Raw genomic sequence first — 25,574 nt, 5'->3', positions numbered from 1 at the left:
CTGTGCGAGCGAGAGTTAACACACACCGAAGGGGAGGAGCAGAGAACGCAAAGGAAGCAGAAAACTGTAGTACAGACAGAAAGACCTCCTAGATGTCACAGGGTGAAACAATTAGTCCATCAGCTCGCTGCAGGGGAAACAACCTATACAGCTTTACCTGTAACCAACAGTAAAGCCAGCATTCATCAGATCCACAAGGTGATTCATTTGATTTATTTAATACTCAGTGAACTTGAAACATTTAATTTCTAACAAGTATGCAGATCTGATATTACATTTCCTCATCGCAAAACACTTCAGACAGCCACATAAATATAAAGGACAACAGCAGACAAAGCCTTGCCCCAGTCATTACCTCGGTCAACCTAGCACCCCACTGTTGTTCTTTTTAGTTGCCATTTAATCTGTTTGGCAGAGAGCAGGTGAAGTGGGCACTAATCACTTAACCAGATTAGGCTTATCCTGAACTTTTTATAAAACAAGAGGCAATGTCAAGGCCTGAGGAGGATATGGCGTTAAAGCCAGCACAGAGCGGAGCTTCACTTCCTCTTCCTGTCTTCTGGCCACATGCCCATCAAAGGAATGCCCTTTGCCAGTGTGAGATGTGCTGGTGACCAAGGAGACGAACGTTGACTCATTACCCTGAGTCATCCACACATCTCTGAGAAATAACATCTCTGAGAATATCAGTTCAATCCAAACATCACCAGCAACAGCTTTGCCAGGCTTCATGAGTCCATGTGACCAAAGTGAACATCTGTTGCCACCATCATTAGACTGACAGATGTGTCGAAGCACAGCTTAAAGCAGATTTATCAAATCAACAGGAAGGCGGATTTAGTAACACACCAAATCAGTTTTACCAAAAACTATCAGGAAAAGGTTGTTCTCAGTTATTTATAAAATGTATTTAAAATATTTTTACCACACTTCACTTTGCAAGTCAACTCTCATTCTGAAAAATCCAATAATCTGTTGAGTTTGCAATCTTAATGAGTAACAAATGGGTGGATTAAGGGTGTTTATTCAAATGTAGAGTGTAAATGAAAGCAAATTAAACGCTACAGCAAAATCTAAAGTTAAAAATGGGTCACTTTGTGTAAATTTCAGATGTCTGAAGAGATTGGTTGTGCTGCTGAATGATGCAGACTACACAAGGTAACAAAGCTTACACATTAAGCATTTTTAATCCACATTTGTGTCTTAGAATCCAAGGACTTTCCACACAAATGAATTGACTTGATTTGTTTCGTTCACTGAACACTGCAGCTACTGTTCAGGTTGCCCCCGCTCCTTTTAATACCTTAGAGTTCTGGTTTATTCATGGATAAATGAATGGGTATGAAATTGGTTGTATACCGCTGGATGTTTCGCACCTATTAAGCAGCGAGTTTATTTAAACTTGTGAAGTGTACAACATTTCTCAGTATGCAACACAGACCTTAGGCAGGATGAAAAGAGAAGCAAGAGGACTTATAGCACCTTCTACTGGTAACAAGCAAACAATTCATTTTGTAAATTTAGATCTACACGTTGAAAAACATAGGAATTAGAGTGTATTGTTTACAGTCAGTAGGAATAATTGCAGTCTTTCTATTCCATCATTAGGAACTGAAATATGTCAAGGAGAAAAAAATTAAATGTTCCTAAATTAACTCTGCTTAACTGACTGCACAACGCAGGTGTATAATGTCTTTCTTTTAAAAGCTTCTTTAAATGAGGAGATATGTAGGTTTTAAAATGCGCTCCTTACAGTGAGATGAAGTATCGGGGGAAAAAACGACAAAAAAAACAAAAAAAAAAACAATGAAGGAGCAAGAGGAGACAGGTCAGTCAAGGCTGGTGAGATCAATGTTACTTAGCGCCTCTTATATCTGAATCCTGGCTACCACCTGTAAACATCAACCCTGAGATGATTACCAGGAAGTAAAAAGAGCATTAGTAAAAGTCAATGCCTCTACCATCAGGGAAGTAGAGTAGAGTTCAGAGAGCCTTTAATAATACCTAGCAAACGTGATTAATGAGTTTCTGAGCATATAACCTCCCATCAACAACAGGAATATATAATTAATACATTTATTACATTTAAATGTATTAAAGGTTATCTTTCTTTTTTTGCACAAATAGGAAAAATGTTTTGATAAAGCAACAGGTTGACAAAGATACTCCAATATTTAGTTTCTGTATTCATCTTCAGTCAAGTTAGTAGATGAACTCTCACTTTACACCAGGCTTTTACAGCTTTTGTGTCCATGTGAGCAACAGATCTTTGGCATCTTTGCCGTACCTATTCTAGCTATGTATACACACCACGGTGTGATCCGCCGACTACCTGTTGCAACCAGTATGGTATGGAATTTATTTTCCTGTTTGTCCGTAAAACCAGACTTGTGCTAAGCATCAGCTAGGGAACTGGAGCGTCCATCTACATTTATATCTGCCCTGGATGTAGGCAAATATAACAAATATGAGATAAAAAAATACTATCACAAAGCTCAGGATAAGCTTTACTGGTAAAATATGTTTAGTATGTGGAACCTACAATATAATCAGCTGGACTTATAAAAAGAATGTGGTGTTCAAACTGACAGTGTCACAGATGAATATTGTGAGGCAGTACAAACTCAGATAATACTTCCCACTAAGATGCTACAAAATCTTTCTCCATAGTTCATCTGCACTGAAGATTTAAATGTAGCCATCTGACTGCATACTTAGGGCCCTATGATATCTGTCTTATTGACTGCTAAATTTAATTTTTTCCTATTGTTATTTTTCAGAATTCTACTTTTTCCATTCCAACTTTGTTTATTAACCCAAAATGTGTATTCATGGAGTGAATAAAAACTGTTCAACGAATCAATAGCTAAAGAATCACACATTTATAATTATTCTGCTTGCACAGAAAAAGTGATATGGTAGTAGAACAGGGTGTGTTATAAAGGCATACCGATTGCAGTTTTCTGGCCGATACATTTGTTTAATTTTAACTGCACATGACGTAGTGCTTCCAGTCATTTTCAGACCTTTGAGGTGGTAGACACAGTAAGACTGGTGGATATGATAGGTGGGTAGAATCGGTTTCACATGCAAATATCGGCTGATCACTGACCACTTAAAATGAAGGAAATCAAGGTCAATTTATGGGTGCGTGCTTAAAGTTTTTGAGGTATTTAAAAAATATTTCCAGATAATTTTTAATGAACAAAAAACACATATTTCACAAAAACATTTTCTGTGCATATCTTTACATTTATGTTGTTCAGCCAAGGCCACACCAGCAGACATACAGAAACAAACACTCCCAAACGCAAAGAGAAAACACACCACTTAGCTTTCCAGATGGAGAACTCACACTGTCAGCATCAACTATATGCACCCATAGCAGCACCTTGTAACTGTCAGTAACAGTGAGGTCATTCTCTCTCTGCCTTTCTATACAAACTCACTCATAAGCAGACATGACATTAGATCATTTTGACAGAAAGCACTAGCTAGCCAGGATGCTCTGCCTATCTAAAAATGGGCACAGAGAAAATGTATTTGCACTTCATAAAATTCAACAAGTAATATACTTACATTCTGTCATGTAACTCCACTTCTTCCCAAGTGTTCAAACCAAAACAGCAATGAAACAGACATATGAGAACAAGAACGAATCATGTGACTTCACACAATCAACCAAACTTCCTAAAAATGTAGTTACCTCCTTAAGTCAAACAATGGCTGCTCTTTGACCATATGCAAATACTGGAAGTAATATGCCACTCCACCCTGCAGCAGATGGTGTGACGACAGGACTTTGGAACAAAACTGCAGACAGGCATCTAGACTGGTCCTCAACTACCTTCAACAATGAGTTGCAGCTGTTGCTGGTATGTTAAAAACAATTATTTCATCTAGATTCACACGAGAGCTTTCTCTAAGCCTTTTTCAGAACTACTAAGCACACACATTAGGATGCAACCACTGTATGAAGATATGATAACCGTTTGGGACCAGATGGTGTCCTGCTCTGCCAACATCTGGTTTTTGTATTAGGACAAAAGATATTAAAAGCAAGTGGTGGATTTAGGGAAAATTAAGTCTGCCGGACTGACCAGTCACATTCTGAGCACTTTGAAAAGCAATCAACTATTCCTTGCACAAGCATTTAGTATTTACGGGTCAACTTATTTAATTAAATGACTCCAACAAGGCAAAGTTATGAAAAATACATTCATTCATGGCAGAGAAACGGAAGGATCACATATTACATTTCTCAAGCTAAGAGAAAATACATTTTTTGTTACACAAATCCAGTCATCAACATAGGTCCTGCGTGCTTTTGGAGAATGCAGCTGAACTTGCAGAATTAAAGCGGCTATACTAGCAACTCGCAGCTTTCACCAGAGCAAACTCTATAAGGAAAAATCCCTAAAGGGCTGAGTAAAGTTGTACAGAAGGGGTTAGCATTAGCATATCATTTATTATCAAGAAAAATTGACAACAATAAATTCCAACTAATGGCATTTTAATACTCCAAAAACAGTATTGTTGACATTAGGAATGCACCAATGAATTGGCCTAATTTCCTTAATTTTGGGAAATTGGCAATGAGCTGATACTTGCATGTGAAACCAATCTTATCTACCTAAGCAAAGGAGATAGTTAAGATCTACACATTATGAGACCTCATCTCCTGACAGAGCTGCTCTCAACAATTGTTATCGCACTGTTGCCAACTTGGTGACTTACTCACTATATTCAGTGACTTTTTAGACAAAGATATCTGTATCCAAAACTGGAATTAGGAGGTCAGGCTTTCTAAAGATTGATCAGAAAACTGCAATCGGTGCACCCCTAGTGGCAACTGTCATGTTTACTATCTTCGCCACTGCTTGTTACATTTGAACGTCAATGAAGAAATAAATTTAAGAACATGATTAATATAGTTACTGTGTGCAGTGTAAAGATAAATGTCCCTCTTTAAGTCACTGGTGTCTTCAAGAAGCTCATTTCAAAAGGTATATTTTCTAGGAGTGGTTTGCATTAATGTGTAGTCATAGCAATACAGCTGCCTAAGAAAAGCACGAAAAAAGAGGTTCTAAATATTAATCTTTTTTTATTGTAATAAATACTACAAAATATTGTGATGAAATTTCAAGTTTATGGACCATCCTCAGTATGTCATAAAGCATCAGCTTCTACTGATCTACATGTTTCTCAGAGCATATGGACAGCAAAAGATTATTGGAAAGGAGGATTAAAAACAACTTTCTCTTTCTCATATTAAGGTTGATTTTTCTACAAACGTTGATGCAAAACTATGCTATCACAATAAAATTCTGTAAGGTTTCTTACCCAAGCAACGTTTGCTTTTTTAAGATGCTAAATTACCAGCATATTTTCAATATAATTCTACTTTAGAACTCGACTTCCAGCTGTTTGTTAGAAAACATTTACAATCATTCATTTCCCTGTGCAGACTATTTGCAGTTGTTAGTAAAGTGCAAGCTGGAGCTACCGCACTTATGACAATAAAATGTGGGCAAATTAACAACCAAAATGTATGAACTTAATGAACCATGTTAGAAAGCACATCAAACAAGTGCGAACATCGGAGAGGATATCATGTGTAGTCTGGTTTTTGATGTTCCTTACTAGGAATCTACATGACAAATAGTAAACTTTGCAAAGTAAACTTTATTGAAATAATGAAATGCTGAATCCCCTCTTTCCAAGCTTTAAAGCCTAATTTGACTCAATTAGGCTTTAACTGAGGCAATTAAATGTAGCCTATTTTTTTTTCATATATATTAGGCAATATAAAAAAAAGACAGTAAACTCTAGATTTCATTGTAGCTATTTAGTGCAGATCACTGCAAGAACAATATGCTATATTTGGGCTTGGTTAAAAGAGATACATATTAAGAGGCCGCAAGTACGACAGTGCGACTTTGGTGGTCTCACAACTGCTGCTGTGAGTAAAAGAACTGAAGGAAGGAAAATAGATCCCCATTATGATAGGTGCAGGTTGCAGGCTAGGAGCTTATCAGAGATACCATATTGAGAACAGGCAACTGGTGAGAGTGAGATCACTGCACGGGAAATAGGAAGCAGTAATACCAGCCAGTACAACTCTGTTTAAACAAGCTATCAACACAATGAGGAGTGTCATAATACTCTTTTTTCCTGTCCTATCTGTTTATTTTTAGTGAATAAACCATAGGACATAGTTGTTCACACCTTACAAGATCTTGCATTTAGAACTTTAACTTGAGTGTTTAGCTGCAGCAATGTGAGGTTCGACTGCCGGCCTTAAGGAAACTTTGAAATCATATCATGTTATGTCTCTGTGCTTCGATCATTACATTCCTGTCTGTGTCTTCTGCATGCATTTCTCCCCAACACCACACCCCTCAGCATGTCACAACACAGAGATAACACATGACCCAAGGTCCACTCAGTTTAAATATCTGCTCACATGGATTGTGTGAAACATATAAAAGCAGTTTCTTGGCTGCTTTTCTTAGACTCTTAATCGTCAACTAGTACGGTTTCAATCTAACTGGTATCGAAATATTTAATTTTAAATATTAGTAATCAACAAGGTTTTACTTCGCCAACCCTTGTAAAAGGTCAATGCAGAGTAAAAAACGGAACTCTTGCAACAAGGCTAATGCAAATACACAGCTGAAAGTTGAGAACACAGCAAGGTCAGGTTGGACACATGCTGGTGTACAAATATACTAAAAAACGGATTTCCAAACCTTTCTTTACTACCTGCAGAGGCAGTGAATAGAAACCTCAACTGATTCTGTTTTTGGAGAACAGAATCTGAATAGTGAACGTGCAGGATGCAGCCTTGAAATTAACATAATAGTTGAAGTGTAAAGGAGAAATTGTACCTGCTGTTGAAAACAGAAAAGTACATTTGGCCTTTTATTGGGCTTCCTTTTAAAGACAGGAAGCAGACGTAGTTCTCTATCTCAAGAGTCTGTCTCAAGATTTTGCTAAAAACAAAACAAAAAATCCCAAGCAAACCATAATGTGATGTTAGACCTTTGCTTAAAAACAAAAGGAATTAAAAAAAAAAAAAAAAACAACAACAACAAATGGTCACAGTACAACAGAAGGTTTAAACAAAACCAGATCTGACTGGGAAACAAACAGGAAACGCATGACTAGGGCAGATGGGCAAAAAGCACCGACTGAGTCAGGAACACCTCGGACATTTCCCTGCTCAGTTTAAACCTAAACAGTAATGAAAAAATGCTGTGAGTACTCTCATATCCGTTATCTTAACTATGGACATTATTTTATATTCATTAAAAATACTGTACTTTCACATAGTTTCATTACCTCCCTTCAAACCATTACTTCTTCAGTCCATCAGTCACAGGGCTCAGCTTTGTCCAAACATTTGAGAAGACCCACTCCAGAGCTATGAACCCATAGAGGTGCTTCCACTGAAAACCACAGGAATTAAAATTCCTGTAAGATATATAAAAATGACTTCTTTCTTTACTCATAGTGGTCACCTACAACTGAGTATTTGTCCATTGTGTACACCCTTTACTCCCTTTACACTTACACAATCTCTCTCCACCCTATCCCACTAGGTCCCTGTTCACTCCCTGCTAGAACACAGTGTTCTGTCTAAAATCTGCATACTCTCAGCTGGATGCAAAATTAAGCACGCTAGTTAAGATTTCACACAGGATCAAGTATTGCAGTGATATAAAGAGGCCACTTAAAAATCCCATTAACGCCCGAGCTTCAAGCAAGTGCTGCCATCAAATTGTGCTCCTATTTTATTTTCAATTGTGTTAAGTTATAAGCTAAAAACATGTGATCCTATGAAGAAATAAAAAGATCACTGAAACTGGACCCATTGATTCTAGGTTACAGTGAGACTTGATCAGGTTATAACTAGGGATGCACCGATTGCAGGTTTTGGCTGATTGCTGTTTTTTAAAAAGGTTTTGATTTGGCAATTCAGATTTTGGATGATTTTGTCTGAAAAGTTGCTAAATTGGCAATAGTGGGATGACTATTGGCACCCCACATGCTCAATAAGTAAAAAAAAATGTAAAGGCAAGCTAGTAGTGTAACAACACATCCAGCTGACAATAAGACATTAAAAGATATTAGGTTCATCAAAACAAGATATTAATTTACTAATTTTTTGTTTTTGAAATTGCATTCTAGTCTAGTTATGGCAAATGTAGAAAAATTGACTTATTCTTTTACATGCCACAGAAAACAGGCTGAACAGTATATTGTGATTTGATTTTTTGCTTCAGTTTTCCTCATTTTTTGGGAAAGTTATTAAAAACTTCAACTTTTCTAAATCCTTCCTTTAATTTCTCTTAACTAACATCTCTGGATCTGCAAGACTTCTCTCTAACATGATTAACATAAACACAAGTATTAATAATAACTTCACAGCAATAGGTCAAACAGTGTTTAGTAATTTTCTAAAACATGTCTCATCCCAACGTGGTCCATATTCTACAAGAGCAATCAGGCTTGATTTTCTGTTTTAAAAATTAAAGGAAAGCTTTAGGTTGTGAATTAGAGATTATGAAATGGTGTCCAAACTCTATTTGAAATGGCTCTTTATTTTAAAAATAACAAGAAAACATAAATTTTAGGTAGATATGAGCAAATGAGATATTAAAAAAAGAGATGGAGAGGGGAACAAAGAGGAAGTTTATGAGTCTGTGAAAAAAAAATACAGTCTATTGCATTATGGGATGGAGGGTGGGTCTCACCTCCCCCTCTCAGCCAAGAGGAAATGGGCCAGCAGGATAATCAATAGCAGCGACTCCTATTTAACTCTGTCCTCCCAACATATGCTCATGAGCCAACAGCAGTTTTTACTGTCATGAACCCTCCCTACAAAACATCCAAAAAAAAAACAAAAAAAAAACTTCAACCTGCCTCTGTGTCCATTTTGAGATTTGATTTCCCTCTATCTACCAGATTGTTACCAAATCAGACACCTCGGATGAAAATGAATAAATATAAAATGATTGGTTGGTAACTGAGGTGCTAATTTAAATCATTTGTTAAGCTCGGATAAAACATGGCATTTAAGATTTTATGTGATAAGAGTGCTACTAAATAAGTAATTCAAATCTTTCTTTGTGTTTCAGTGAGCAAGCAAGAACAATAATCTATGTTGTTAGAAAATAAAGCAGAAGAAAAAAAGAAGAAAAAACTGAGTTGGTGAACAAGACCTCAGAATCCACCAGTTTTTTTTATTTGTGTGAGATCGTATCCCTACCTCACCCACTGTCACTATCAGAACACTCTTCATCAGACTCAAATGCTTTGCATGTGCCAGAGTAACTAAAGCAGCATGATATCCCGCCTATCACAATAAATGCCATTCACTCTCCCACAGTCTGTAAAAGCTTAACCAGCAGGCTGCTGTAATTGCAGCTCCACAGCAGAAATTAAAGCATGGGAAATAAACAGCTCAGAGCTGTGTAAAATGCTGTAAAAGAAGCAAGTTGACTAAAGGCATTTGAGAAAAACATGGAGAGTCAAAGTGGAGTTAGTTAAAAGTGCACTCTTTGACCTCTCTGGGCTGAATGCTCAGATAAACAAAACTATCTCTGCACACTCATGTCATGTTGATTGATAATGTGGCTTTCAGCTAGAAGGAAGAGACTTTTAATAAACATACAAAGAAACGCATCCACTCTCAAGGTGGGGTCTGTATGTTAGAAAGAAGGTCAAAGTTAACCCAAACAGAAAACAAAAATTCACAACATTGGTCTCTTTCCAACTACCAGCTCAATCCTTGCTAATTAAAAGTTTACACGCTGTGGACCAGTCACAGCTTGAAGTTCCTGTGTAGTGGCATTTATGATTTCCTCTATTGGTATGAAACAAATGGGCCACAACAAATCAAAGGAAATTCCTACAGAGCAAATGTTTTTTTCACTTTAGTGCAAGCAAATTCAGGTATAAGCACGACTACATAGGTAACGTTGCTAATACAGATCCACAAAAAATTCACCAGTTGACTGGAAACAGAAAATTTTCAGCTGGATATGCATTAACTGGTGACTAGCTAGTCAGAAACTCAAAAACTTAATCTTTTTCAAATCAATAATTAAGATCTACCAAGTTGCACTTATAACACTCTTTAGAGTGTGGCTGTTACTGAATGAAGAAGACTTATTTTCACGTTCAATGGCGTGATTTAAAACAAAGTCAGAGGAAGGCCATGGACGTAAGAAGATTTTTTTTTTTAAAAGAAAACCTCAAAAAAACATGTCTGACTAATTCAGGCTGAAACAGGGCAAGAGAGTGTGATTGTCCGCAGATAAGAAGATTGCTAAAATTAAGGGGTGCGCCAATTTTTAAAAGTCAGACCTGCTGATTCCGATTTTGGTCAATGCCAATTTTTTTGTCTGAAAGGCAGCTAAAAAGAGCTACAAAGTTGCTAAGATGGCAACCATGGGCTGAGGATTGTTAACCACCCATGTGCAGACATGACCTGGAGGGCTGCAGAGAGAAAGGGGACTGTGACTGATTTTCAGACTTGAGCGGCAGTGCATAAGATCACTGATCTCCTAAAATTGAGAAAACCTTTTATTTTATTATTGTACAGCCGATTGGTCAGTGTATCCCTATTAAAAATATTATAACACAGTTGCTGATTTATAGTGGGGGTTGGAGGGCCATCAACCTCTGGTCTGGAACATAAATCGGGAAATGTTGCCAGTGTTTTAGAAATCTCACAGACCAGTAAAGAATCAAAATACTATTTGAAATGCAAAAAGAGCCTACAGTTTCACTTTCAGTTTCATGCTAAACACGCTAACTGCTAATGCATGCATTGTCAGTTTGTCATTCTGTCCTGTAACAGGCACTTATTTCTCGTACACTAAGATGTGATGATGCCTCTGATCCCAATGTAAATAATTCATGGTCTCCCACAGAAGAAGCCAAGAAATAAAATGTCTGCAGGCTAATCATACATATTCTGATATTTCTTGAACATAGCTACCTGCAAAAAATGTTAGTTATATGTTTTTCAGTATGAGGTATTAAAATAATTGCCCGTTTTTTCCACAAGCTCTGTTTCTACTATCAATCAGTAAGTCTGGTGACTGATACCAACAAGTTTTCAAGACTTGACGTTAAAATTCCATCCATCAAAACAACTGGGTTTCTCCAGACAGTAACTCAGAATAGAACTGAACAGTAAGATGGATGGATCTGGTTGCTAAGTGACGTAAAAAAAAAAACAAAAAAAAAAACACCTTGAACTGCCAGGTATATGCATGGAGAAGCAGGGACACTGAGGCTAAAAAGGAAACAATGGAACGGTCCCCATGTCACACTTCCTTGAGTGGCAGTTGCGTGTGAGGGAAACTCATCTCATGCAGCAGTTGGACAACGAACAAGCGCTCCCTAAAATGTAGTACTGCTTTCACATTATCCACCCACATGAGCCATAAACAGTTTTTCTGAAAAATAAAGGCAGTAATTACCCTCAAAATAAAGCTAAATTGTCAGCTTGTGTTGGATCCTGTAAGCAAACTCTAGAACTTTCCTGAAGGACTTCCTTATCTACAGGCTAACAGATGGAAAAAGTAAAAAAAGTCAGAAATTTGTTTGCAATGTGTAGAAATCTATATTAAAAAAAAACATGTTCTTGCATTTGAATATATGTAAAAGAAAACAGAATCTGATCTCACCTGTAGGATCTTCTTCCTCTCTTAGCACATTGCTCCCATCCACATCATCTTCTTCATTTCCCTCTCTTGTCTTTCCAGTGCCATCTTTCACTGGGACCACAGTGAAGTTAGTGGGCATTTTCCGTTTGTCCCACTCTCTCCCCTCTTATCTCCTTCTCCCTCTTAAGCTGCTGCTTCTTTCTTTTCCTCTGGCCAACTGCTCTTCCTCCTCCTTCTTGTCCTCGGTTTCTTTACGTTCTTCAGACCTGATGGCCTGATGAACTTCAACGCTCCTCAGCAGACGATGTGTCTCACGCTCAAGTTTTCGTTGTAGTCACCAGAATTCAGCTGTCCTCCCCGACCCCCACTTCAACCGTCCAAATAAGGAAGAGTGGGTCTGCCCCGCCCAGAGGGGGCAGTCCACACAGACAAACACCCTCGCAGAAAACATGACATGCATTTGTGCTCATTAGCGTGTGAGAACATACTAGAGGTCCTTTCTGTTCCCTGAGGACTGGTTTCCCACTCTTGGAATGCTGCTTTGTCTCACAAACGACAAATACTGATGGGATTGACTGCTGTTGGGAGAAAGGAGGAAGTCTAGAGCCGATCCATACAGGAACATTTTCACACACAAACAACAGCACTATACTCGTCCTGTTTGCCCATGCAATGTTATTTGACCCAGTGTGTAGTGACAGGTGTTTAGCAGTACCATGAATTATGTATTTGGAGTAAAATGCCTTTATTCTTGCGCATAATTATTAATTAAAGCCACACATATTTTGTTGTCAGGAAGGACTCATCTTCCAGAAAGAGTTGAAGTATAACTAAATTATTGCATAAAATTAATCTAACAGCTATTTTACAGTTAAAGACTACACTGCTTCGGGTCATTTACTTAAACAAAGTTGCATTAAAGCAAACAATAATGATATTTCAGTCCCATCAGCTGATCTGACCAATAAAATTAGTCGCTTCCAAAAAATGTAGCACTACAAACCACTTCCCATACCAAGTAAGCAACACTGCCCTCACTGACGGGAAATACTAAAAATACCAACGTCACAAAAGAGTCAACTACATGAAAAGTCCAGTTTCTAGTGTTGTGGGTTTAAAATTATCTTGGATATTAACCAAGTGGAGAGCTAACCACCCCCACTTTTATCACCCCCCTGACACCAAATGGCAGATCAATACAGTTGAAGGAAGGGAGGGGGACGCAGGAAACAGGAAAAGGAGGAGGTACAGAGGGAGGTAAGAGAATCACCAAGACCCACATGGGCAGGGAGGGCAACTGCACCAGAGGAAAACACTACCTCTATTTTTAAGAATGACAGTTCACAACTAATTACTAAGTACCCAATAAGTGGAAGAAAATTTCTTCAGGAATGACATAATATGACTGTTAAACACTGTACTGTTGTAACTCCAATAGCGCCTTATAAAATCTTTTATTTTTTTCCTAATTGTTTTATTTTTTTCCCAAATTCATATACCGTATTTTCCGCACTATAAGGAGCACCTAAAAACCTTCTATTTCCTCAAAAGCCAACAGTGCGCCTTATAATCCGGTGCGCCTTATATATGGACCAATATTGAGCCACAACAGGGCTAGCAACTACGGTCAGCAGCCGCCGACTTCATTTTCGCCCGTAGAAGAAGAAGTGCACAGTGCATGCTGGGATAGTTGTCAGAATGCTGTTTTGTTAATAAAATTTGACTGACCTATCTACCTACCGACCTGATAATTAGGTCTTCTGCAGGTCATTTAGCACCACGTTCTTCACGAACATGCTGTGCGCGAATGGAGAAGGGTGACCATCGTCTGGCCACGCCCCGGCCCAGTCGCGGAAGGCTCTCCTCGCCGACCGGAGTCGGATTGTTTTGTTGACATTCTTTATGTCAACAAAGTGGCTTTAGACATTCATCCGGGGTGCTTCGACTAGGATTACCAAGGGACCAGCCCCTATACATTTAAAGCCGGGAAGGGGTGGGGAAAGAGAGACAGAGACTGCAGCGGCAGTGTGTCGGTTGGTCTGTGTTACCCAGAAAGCAGTTGGGCACAATATCGCAACACCAACACCCTGAGTGAAACAATGACTGGGGGTAGCCTACTATATAAAGTACTCGGAGACCATTTCTTTATTAATACGCATCCATATTTGTAGAGTATGGAACAAATTGTGTCCTGTATAGCTTCAATACGGCACGGTTGGCAACCCTAACTTTAGCGTATATTCTATGTGCCTTATAATGCGGTGCGCCTTATATATGAAAAATGTTTTAAAATAGGCCATTCATTGAAGGTGCGCCTTATAATCCGGTCCGCCTTATAGTGCGGAAAATCCGGTATATAAAATGTCTAGTGTTCTTAAATATTTTGGAGAAAAATAAATCGTCATTCAAGAATACCCCACTGAAAACATATTGCCATCAGCAATAGACCCAATAACATCACGTCACATTTCCATTTTATAGCTGGTATCGTTATTGCGCAAATAAAAAAACAACTCATCAGTGCTGCATTAAGATAGGACTTAATGGAAACCTACATGTTGGTTTCATATGTCCATGGTCTATTGTTCTGCCCGACTTCAACAATTACGCTAATGTGAACTTCTCTTCTGTAGGCTCACATTTCTAACCTCAAAATAAAGCTATCGATCGACTGCACAGATGGAAGATGAGTCAATATTTAACCTGAAAGTAAGGGCATGTGTGAAGGACATAGGAGCTCTTTCTTCTCCAGCTTCTTCAGTCATATTTATAGAATATTTTGTAATTTGAGAATAATGCAGTCAGAAGTCCAGATAAGCCTGTCGCAATAAGCAGTTAATAGCATGGTAATTTTTTTTTTTCATTTATTTACTATATTTTGTTTAGGATATTTAATATACATTCCAGCTTAATTTTGTAAGTTTTCTTTGCAAAATTAAAGCTCATTGACTTTGGTAACTTTGTATTGTTATGTCATTATCAATATATTAATTGTAAACAGTCTCAAAACAATATTATAGTTTAACACATTAATTAGTGGGACAATTTATTTCCCCACCTATGTCTAGATTCATTTGATATAATCTAAAAGCATAAAAAATGTGACAAATGGATCAGTAATTTAGTTTAAAAAAAACAACATTTTTTTTAAATCACCCATAAGTCTGATTTACTCATGCTATAGAGAAAAATAGTTTCAACTGAAGAAGCAAAACAAAGCCCCATAAAGGTGTCTTGTATTATGCAATACTAAACTGGTCTTCAAAAGAAAAATAACCTTTGTTCTCAAGAACTGTGGCAGTCTCCCAGTGCTACCAGAGTAAAGTAGCAATCCATTAACTGATACCAGTCATCCCCTCCAAGCATTTCCGATAACTAACCAGTGCCCCCTGGAGGGTAAAGAATGGATCACAGATTAAAATTGTTGCAGATTACAACAGAAGGTGTAAGCTCTTTATCATGTCATGTGGGTTCAGATCATGATCATTGTCAAAAGTCATCTTATTGCTTGATGCTGTGTTATACAACACAATAGCAACTAAAGTACAATGTTAGGTCACATGGCTACTGGTGATGGCATCACATGAACTTTTAGGATACCAAAGAGATGAAACAAGGAAGATTTTTTTCCACCTCTCATTTTCAATATAAAAAGACTTGCATTGTTACAGATCCTGCTTTGGTATCTTGCTTTTTATTTAACCAAAAGCTGACAGTTCAAGACTAACCAAGACACAACATTGCCCTCTTCTGACCAGATGTGTTATCTATTTTGAACCACTAACACAAAAGATATGTACTCAAATGTTTGTGGGGGGGAAAAGCTGTCATGTTAACATTGTAATCTGGGGTTAAATGACTACTGGAAAAGCTTTTTTTTGTTTGTTTTGTTTTTGTTTTCAGACAGAACTTTACAATATTTTGCAGAAAGTACACCGTGGCATATTTTTGTGACTATTAAAGAAGGGTGCCTAGCCCAGGTAATTTGTTTCATAAAACATTTCAATAAAATGTATGTAGAGAAAGGAGACTGCGTGGTGCAGCTGAGCTCAAGTCTCAATATGATGGTGGAGAACCTAGTTCCAACTAGATTTGAGCTGTTAAAACCTAAAGAGAACAGCTGGGGAAGAGGAAGGGGAAAAACAACCTCTGCATTGGCTAAAGAAGAAGACAAATACATGAAGCTTTCCACAGCAGTCATGGAAAGCTGCATCTGTACCATCTTAAGTAACACAGCAGTATTCATCCATTAAACATTGTAAATAGCGTATGGGACAGCATAGTTTGGCATGCCCAAAGCTCAGGTTATGTAACCCTTTAATGGTCATCTAGATTACATATTTTTAACAAACATTCAGACAATACTGGGTAAAAATTGACTGGGTTTGTCTCATTAGATCCATCTAAGACAAAATATGCTACAAAATTGTTTGAATAAATTGATTAGTGTTTGATTTAAAAGAAAATAAACTAGTTGTTCTCATATAGAACTATGTTATTTCTCAGTGTTGTGCCATTCCCAGTACTCACTTTTTTTTGCCTCTCAGCATTATTTACTGCATTAGGAAAAGACAACATGGTTGAAATGAGTCACAGTGAACGCCTTCCTTAAGTCTATAAACACATATTTAGAGAACAGACATGGGGGGGAAAAAAATGGTAACTTTTTTTCCATTATGCAAGTAAAGGAAGTCATCCACAACGGTAGGGCCTCAGAAATATAAAAAAGCAATTTTTTTTTTGTACAGAGCTTCCACAATGATAGGGAATTTATTTAGGAATTCCCACCGGTCAAAGTTATGCCGACCAACAGGAAAATTGGTATTTTATTAGGTGCTTTGTCCATATGGTTAGGTCATCGTTGCTAGGTCTGCATGATATTAAGAAAACGTGAAATCCGTACTACGGCTGTCTATTAATAGCTAAAACTAAGTCCTTATTAGGAATCTGTTGTTTCTCAGCAAGATTTTCTTAAACTAATTCACATTTAGATCTTTGAGCCTTTATTTCCCTCCTCTGATGTTTATACCAAACATTTCGGCTACCAAGTCACAGATAGCATGACAAGTGATAAGACATTACATGCCAGACAATGGCCATACATACATGTTAGTGCCCCATGACTTTGGTTTGGTGTTCCACGCAGAAAAAACATGATTCCCAATCACCCTGTATGTACAGTCTGATCTATGATCCTTCATGGCAGCACTTGCAATGAACTGTGTAATTACAGTACTTTCACCTATTCTGAGTTAGAGGGAGATTTGAAGTCACCCCATCAATGGCCTTTCAATTTATGGCAGGAGATAATATCCGTGGTTATGTTTTTCAGCTTTTAAAATACTTAGTTTAATACACTTAATATTATTCTGCTCTTGTCCAAATTATTTAGCTTTAATATTATCCCCCTCCACTACTAGACAAGGAAACTATGCGATGCATAAAATCAAAATAATGAGCATTCTAACCACCTACTGCAAAAAAATATTCAATACATCAATCAACAATAGTTAACTGGAAAAGTTGTTTTTGACACCTGCCATCTAGGTAAAGAAACACATTAGTTGTAAATTTTTATAAAGCAATATACATAGAATACAGTGCCTCTGCAACGTCAATACATTTGTGATATCTTGTGCAGTCGAAATTTGAGACTAAATCTTCCCATCACAGCAAAGAAATTATTTTTCATGATCAAAAATCCAACAATTATTTTTTTATTTTTTAGCTTCAAACCTTTAATTTTCAAAAACTTTCTATTTTAAAGTTGCAAAAGCTTATGAACCAGGCCCACACAGTTGGCACACACACGAGGCCATGTGTGTGTGCTGCCATATGAGACAAGGTGCATACTGATCAGGTTTTGGCTGAGCAAGAAGCTCTGTTTACTCCAGATGTCCGGAGAAGCTACCATCTCCGGACATCTGGATACCAGTATCCTTGGTACCAGTTCACAAAGGAATAAGACTCGAGGCAATCTGTGTCCTTCTTAAGCATCAGAACTAAAGCTGAACAATAGTTTCACTGTTTGGACTAAAGGTTACCTCGTCTCTACAGAGGAGTATGTTCCTCAGGGTGTACTGTGAATAGAATAGGATTCTGGATTTGTGCTGCAGCTTGAAATGCTCATCTCTACTTGTCGTGGTCAGAAATGAGTCACTTCTAATTAAAAACAACCATTTGACTTTAGGTTTATCCCATGGCTCCTCTTGAGAAACGTTAGTGGTTTCAAGTTCTTTTTCTACAAAGAAGGTCATCTGTAGCAGCAGCTCAAGCTCATCGCTCAGGTCAATTATTGAAACTGAAAACTGTTTAATAGTTACTCTATACATACACCCTTTTCTCCAGTAGTGTGTGGTAGGTTTGACATCAGCAAGCATTTCACAGGTTTCCGTTCGTTCTGTTAGAATGAGGGAAACACCAACAAAATTTCTGGTGACCTAAAAAAGGCAACACTTCCTAGAATAAAAAGCAATAATTCACAGACAATCTTGCTTCTTTGTTCTTAACCACAGCTTTCTCTTTTCTATACAACGCTTTATCTTTAGAAATTCATTTTGCAACCATGAACAAAACAGAACAATGTTCCAAATCAGATGTACTTTAGCATATGTCACCACTTTTTTGATGGAGTTGAATGACTCTCTAAAAACCAAATAAAGCCCTTTTATTACAACTGGAAAGTCACACAAACGGTTGCACAAGCTTCCCAATCAGGCACACCTTTCCAAGTAAAAAAACAAAATGAAACGGAGAGCTGAAGCAAGGCCAGGTATGTACACTCTGTCCTGCATTACTAAAATTACCACAAGGTGTTTCCTGCTGTAATGGAAAATGCCTGACCGTCCATCACACTAACATTTCCGAAACCCATTTTCTCACTGGGCTACTGTTGCAGAAAATGAGTTTTGGAAAATGATTCTCTTCATCGTTAAGATTTGTTTCAGAAGATTCACCTGCAGATGAGGAAATGAATCATCACAAAAGTCTTACATTCACTGCAATCCATTGTGTATTGATTGCACAAAAAAATTTTGAAAAAGAAGGAGGAAGTAAAGCACCAAAACTAGATAAACGACAAAAACGGCTTCGGGGAAATGACATACAAAGGACATGCTTTTAGGAGTCCTCACCAAAAATCGTTTTTTGCTTTTTAATCATAGTTAGAGGATATGGATTGTGAATATTTTACGCTTTGAATGAAATGCTATAATTGAAATTGCCTATGGTCCACACTGTCTGGTCATGTGAATGCCTGCTGCATGTGTTCACAGGAGACAGTCTTCCTCAGGATCAAGTAACAGAGACTTATTAAAATATGTGCTGATGAAAGGCCACACACAATCTATTCTATGGTTGCCTAACAGAGTAATTTATAGCAGTGGCCGTGACAAACCTAACAGTGAGCACACATGCCACCATAACTACAAAGATTCATTTCCACAACACGTCTTCCAAGTCACCAGCTGAGATTTGACTCAAACCGAGTCCATGCACTGAAACGGGATAGACCGGTCTCGACTTGTTGTTTTTTTTGTTTTTTTTTTAAGAAGGAAATCATGTGGATAACAGGTTCATAGCTTTGCTGCTTGTTGCTGACTAGGCTTTGTTCAACACACCTATCAATTCAGGACACTTTTATGCAATACAAAAAATACTCAGCACATTTTTAATTTGTCCAAATATTTGGGAGCATGTTTGAATGATTAGCAGTAGTTCAGTGCAGTCACCAACTCACTTGTTACTCGCTCAGTGTTTTGCTGTGGCTCTGAGCCAGAGAAACATTTTTCAGGCTTAACACAACACACTGGCTCGCTATGTCAATAGCCAGCCTCTTCTGTGTCACCATGATTAATCACAAGTTTATCAACCACTCAATTTACCCTTACATATATATTTTTTTTGTTCATTCATCCATGCTGTCTTTTTTAGAAGACCAAAACATCAGCTTGTTTCATGGTTGCTGCTCTCCAACTGTTTTATGAGTTTATGGCTAGATTTTACTGTGATAAGTGAAATATGTCAGATGGATCTGAGTAAAGCAGCTCATAAAAACTCCATTCCAACCAAAACGACTCAAAACCAGATGAAACCCAGTGTGTCCTACTGATCACGACTCAATACACACACCAGACTGTTCCCACACACATACACACCCAGCCATCATTGCACTGTAGTTTTGCACGCTTGCATGACCAATACTTCCTGACAATTATTTTGGAGCCTTCTACCTACCTGTGTGTTGCTATAGTGACCATGTTTGTCAGCTATTGGAGGACCAAGGTCTGAATGCAAGAAGAGCAAAGAAAATAAAGCAAAAGGATTTCACTGAATGTTAAAAATCCTCAAGATCAATACAAAAACATAGAGTTAAAAGTGGATAAGTGTTGAAAAATCTGTTATTAACTGTAAAAGGACGATCAATTTTTCCCCCAAGATGTGATCTGTCACTAGGAAACTCTAACGTTCAATCTTTTTCCAATGAGAAAACATGCCCTACAAAAGCCCCAAGTCACAATGACAGAAACACTCTTCATTGTGGATGTCATAGCTGACTGAAGCAGACTCAATGTTACCGTTGAGGTGATTGAAGTTAAGGCAGCAAAAGAACAGAGATAAGAAGCAATTTCAAAGGAAAATGGATTTTCTAGAATACAGAAAAAATACTTTTGTAGAACACTCTGCTGTGTCCCAGAGCTTAGTGAGCAGAATGGTCTCCTATTCAACAGACACAATGCAGGAGCATAAGAGAACCTCGGTTGCCACGGGAGAATCCTTATAATGCCTTTTCTTTTTTGTAATAACTTTTCAAGTATTGTATAATAAACTGTTTTCAGTCTAGCCAAATGTATACAGATATTAAACATGACATTACCATTATGTCCAAATAAACTTACAATAACTCAGTTTTAGAATGGTCAACAGCACAAAAGTTAAGCTTTTGACTCATGCTACATTTGGCAACATTTCAGACAAAATATAAATAAATAAGTACAACGGAATTGGCAGGTCTGGCTTTTCAAAAATCAGTCATCAAAAAAACTTCCAGGTCACACTGAAAGCAACAATTTTAATCTTGCAAAGGCTTATTGCACTAGAATTCTGCAAGGTATTTTAAGTAATGAAATTTGAAGCATGGGAATTAAAATTTAAACAATTTTCGACAGTAAGTGTGTGATAATTCCTGCAGCCGAAGAGCATGACACACACAAAAAAAGAGAATGATACAAAGAAGAATGTCGAAAATTGATTAAAGCTGATCGGATAACAGCAAAAGTTAATAAGGTATCCTTTTCCCCAGAAATCTTTCTGTCATGGAACGTTATAATATGAACTAAGAAATTTCACAGTCAAGGTAAGGATTTGCATTCTTTAGGAAAAACACTGCTGTTTTAGTAATGCTAGACATGCACATTGTGCTATTTAATCACTTTGCTTTTCTTTTTTTAAATATCTGTAAGTAAAACTACATTTCACAGTGTCTGCTTTCTCCCCCAGCAGGTGTTAATATCACCTCTGTTCTTATAGAAGACTAGCAACCACTCTGGTCAGGAAGGGTACAACAAAAAATGTCCATTATCTTTTTGTATCCCTTTACATGATCAATTTTAAAGAAAAATCTGAATTGCCTTAAACAGGCAAAGCCAGGACTAAGCTTGACAAAATTCAGATTTCAGAAATTGGACCCAAAATTCTAATCAATATATCTCTAGAGAAAACTAAAGTAAAAGAAAAATAATATGCACACAACAATAATTACCTGTATATATAAAAATAAATAAATAAATAAAAATAAAAACAGCTTGTCCTTAAATCTTGCTTTAAAGGAGAGCTGAATTTTCTTGATTTAAGAGTTAGGTTAAAATATGAATACAGAATATTTGCTACCAAGATAGACCAGTTTCACGTACCTTAAATTTATTTGGTGAGATTTATATTTAAAGATATGACATCAGACTTTTGGGACATCACTGAGGGGTGACTGAATCTGGTCGTTCCACTCGACTCTGCAGTGATTTGTAGCGCTAAACAAACGTCTGACTGCTATCAATTTTATATGAAATCAGTTTGTTGAAAGACAAACCCCATGTTAAATCCACTATTGGTATGTTTAAGCTAACTTAGTAAAATCTAAAAAATGTATGTGAATTTTAATGAAGATTCCACTAATGACACAACACACTGTGTTTGTATTACATATTTGTAACTTAACCTTTTCGCGGGTTGTACTGTACTAGCTTCTTCTCTACGTCGGTGATTTTGGGGGTGCAGTTACCCCAAAACTTAATTAACGCACTCCAGTAAACAGCACCACAACCAATACCCGAACGAAAAACTAAGTCTAATCCCCCGGAGACAAGTGAGATAAGAAGTGGGACACGGACTAATGTCTGAGCCAGCTGTCTTACCGTACTTATTAGGTTCCCTGTTGTACTCCAGGATATGTACCGCCGGCTCGAACACGGTGCCCGGAACACTGCTGCTGCTTCCACCGGTGTCTGGTGCCGGGTAAGCTCCAGTGCTGCCCGAACGTGCTCCCTCTTTGCCAGACGTCTTTCCAGTGTCTACAGGCACCACCACAAATCTATCCCCCATGTTGTTTTTCCCTCTAGTTTTTTCGCTTTTCGCGCTAACGGAAAGACGTACCACTTAGTTATGCTTGCCCGAGCCGTTAACGACGCTCAGGACAGGCTCACGCGCTGATCAGAGGATTGATTACAGTAGAGTAAGGCCCGCCTCCAAGGTTTTCTAATTGGTCAAAAGTTCTCAGGAGCGCCGTCACTCACCAATGGAAGCAAATCAGAATTATTTGAAATTAGTTAACTATCTAATAAGGAAGTTTTAATTTTTTTTTAAATTTCCCGTTAACTAGAAAATATTACATATTTTAAAATAAAGATGTAAAACTGACATAAATATGTTTTTACACACCATATCAACAGTGGTGGGTCTTGCCCTGGGCGAGCCTCTACTTGTTCTCTTCAACAGACACAAACATTCACACCACCGGCGCATATTTATATTGAAATGTTCATTCCGTCAAGTAATTTTTTTTAGAAAAATGAGACAGGTATATCCTAGAACATAAAACAGACTATTTAAAATATGTATTAATAAAAGTATGTAAAAAATTTTTCTCTTGCAAGTATCAATTATTTAGTCAATTAATTAGATAATAATAAGCTTTGTGCATCATATGCATGTCACTTCAAACATTACAAGTCTCCTTAGTGATCTTTAAATGATAGTGTAATTAACACTGACCCTGAATATCCTCTGCTATCTATAGCCCTGCCACTGCTCTATCTGCAAATCATTCTAATTTAAAAAGTAGTGATAGTTTAGTCATTGAGCCCACAGCCATCCTTAATAACTCTGGTATGTGCAATCTTAGAATAAATGGTTTGTCAATACCTCAGGATAGAATGACCACTCATGTTTCCCAGCAGTTTTGACACATAGTCTCCAGGGTACAGGTTTTAAACATTCCCAGAAATTAAACAGAAAATCAAAATCACAATCCCCAAACATGTAAAATTATTTTTTCCTTTTTTCTGTAGCATATGTATGTATTTATATAAAAAGATTGAGGTGCTGTAAATACAACCGGAACCCCCCCCCCCCCGACCACCCCCCCCCCCAAAAAAAAAAAAAAAAAAAACCTTAAAGGCATGTGGATTGTAAATGTAGCCCCTGAGTTCACTGAGCACTAGCCTTAAAGGAAGCAACAGGTCATTTCACCAAGTAACATAATCTCAGCATAACAAAATACTTAATGAAACATGATAATTTGAGGTCAGTATATCACACTAAAGTCTTGGTTTGGAGTTGTGTTTCTGTAACTCTGCATACAGAAACACAATTGAACGCATCCTGAACTCCAGAAATGTACAATTAAGACTCCCTGCTTAACAGCCAGATAGAAAATTATTATGAAAATTACTATGAGCACAAAGAGACCAACAACACCACTAAAGGCAATCAGACAAACCCAAGAGCTTGTTTAAAGAACCCCTCCTAAAAAAGTTATATAGCACTTTTCTACTAGAATCTAAACTATGACTGCACATCACTGTGAATTTGCCGCCCACAGGAAGGAACATTATGGTGACAGCGCCATGCTGTGGGGATAGTTTTGTGTGGAGATCAGAAAAATGGTCAGAGTTGGATGAAAAATGGATGAAGCAATATTTAAAATATTGTCCCATCTTGAGTTTGTGTTATATCACACAAAGTTCCAATAAAACACCCTGAAGTTTGACTAAATGTGCTCAGAACTTTATGAATCAGACCTACTGTGGAGGATTCTTTTCTGGATGGAAAGAACATGACAGTGTTAAAAGTAACTTTTAATTGGTTCTTTTTTTTATCTCCACAGTTTATTTATTACAGTAACATAAAGTATTAAGTGTTAATTATCTTCAGGGAAGAAGACTGGATCCAAACTTGTCTTAACACCCCATTACAACTTTCAGGAATGTTCCTTGTCTTTGAGTCTCTATCTCAACTAACTTACTCTAATTAAAAAAGGGAATGCCGTGTATGTTATATATTACCAGTTTAATAGACTTAGACCACATTTATTTTTTATTAAAGACTCTCATAAATTTGGACCAATAAATACTATGTACTTGACATCCAACCAAAACATATTTGAAGATATTCTGGAAGAAGTCCAGACACCACTCAGACAGTAATTGCTTGAAGTGTGTCACACGGACCAAAAATAGACAGCTGGCAGAACAGTTGGATGACCGATGACTGGGAGCATGAGTGGGGGTGGAAATGGCCCCTGCTGGCTGTACGGAGGCCTTTTAAGTCAGTTCTCTTTTCAATCTAAGTGATAGAAATACCGGAGAGATTTGATGTTTTACCGGGAAGATGTACTAATGCAGAGGATGGATGCAATGTATGCAGGGTGTGAGATAAAAACACAGGGCTGACAAAGTCATTTGTAATCCACCATGTCCATGTTGTTTGTTTCATCCGCAGCTAAACTCATCACCTCAATATAGAGTAATTCATAGGCTGGAAGGAATGAATTGCAGATTACTCGTGTACCAGAACAGCTGCAGTCTGTAAGGGTTTTGAGTGAGAGAATGTCAGGCGTTGTTTTTAATCCATCTCAGATTTCATAACCTCTAGTTCAGCCTTCTTTCTTTTTGTCAGCGCCACCACCATCCCCAAATCATGATCCATAACTGTTCACACTATCATTTTGTAACCCTTTGCATTCTCTCCTGTAGTTGTGACATGTTACCCCTGACACTGTTGTCCACTCACTCCACCCTGCCTCCAATGTCTTTTGCTCAGTTTGCTCACTTAAAGAGAGGAAAGCTATCTATTTTTTCCATCCATCCATCCATCCATCCATCCATCCATCCATCCATCCATCCATCCATCCATCCATCCATCCATCCATCCATCCATCCATCCATCCATCCATCCATCCATCCATCCATCCATCCATCCATCCATCCATCCATCCATCCATCCATCCATCCATCCATCCACTTTCGCTTATCCGGGGCCTCCTCCCAGTGAGACGCGCCCGGAACACCTCACCAGGGAGGCGTCCAGGAGGCATCCTAACCAGATGCCCGAGTCACCTCAACTGGGTCGGGCAGTTGAGGTGCCCGAGCCACCTTTCTGACAGAGGAAATGTGCCGACATTTCCTCTGTCGGCATCTTCTCAACGTGAAGATGCAGAGGCTCCACTCTGAACCCCTCCCAGATGACTGAGATTCTCACCCTATTTCTAAGGGAGAGCCCAGATACCCTACAGAGAAAACCCATTTTGGGCGCTTTTATCCGTGACCTCGTTCTTTCGGTCATAACCCAAAGCTCATGACCATAGGTGAGGGTAGGAACATAGATCAACTGGTAAAT

At 37.9% G+C, this 25,574-nt stretch overlaps 1 protein-coding gene across 5 annotated transcripts in view; it reads right to left on the bottom strand.

Moving 5' to 3' along the window:
* slc12a7b (solute carrier family 12 member 7b) overlaps positions 1–22,382 on the bottom strand; it is a 62,266-nt gene extending 39,884 nt beyond the window's left edge. For 2 of the 5 annotated variants that reach the window (XM_014982615.2, XM_014982616.2), the window contains exon 1: positions 22,094–22,382. In XM_014982615.2, coding sequence (XP_014838101.1) covers positions 22,094–22,280 — 187 coding nt within the window. In that variant the 5' untranslated portion in view covers positions 22,281–22,382. Of the gene's footprint in view, positions 1–11,705; positions 12,211–22,093 lie in introns of those variants that run through there. The other 3 variants (XM_014982618.2, XM_014982620.2, XM_014982617.2) reach the window with 2 other exon arrangements.
* Between the last annotated feature and the right edge of the window lie 3,192 nt (positions 22,383–25,574).

Source organism: Poecilia mexicana, unplaced genomic scaffold, assembly GCF_051168715.1.
Source record: "Poecilia mexicana isolate PSO_F unplaced genomic scaffold, ASM5116871v1 scaffold_20, whole genome shotgun sequence".
In the NCBI taxonomy this organism is placed as follows: Eukaryota; Metazoa; Chordata; class Actinopteri; order Cyprinodontiformes; family Poeciliidae; genus Poecilia; species Poecilia mexicana.
Note: the sequence above shows the minus strand (reverse complement) of the source record. Positions and strands in the feature narration are given on the sequence as shown.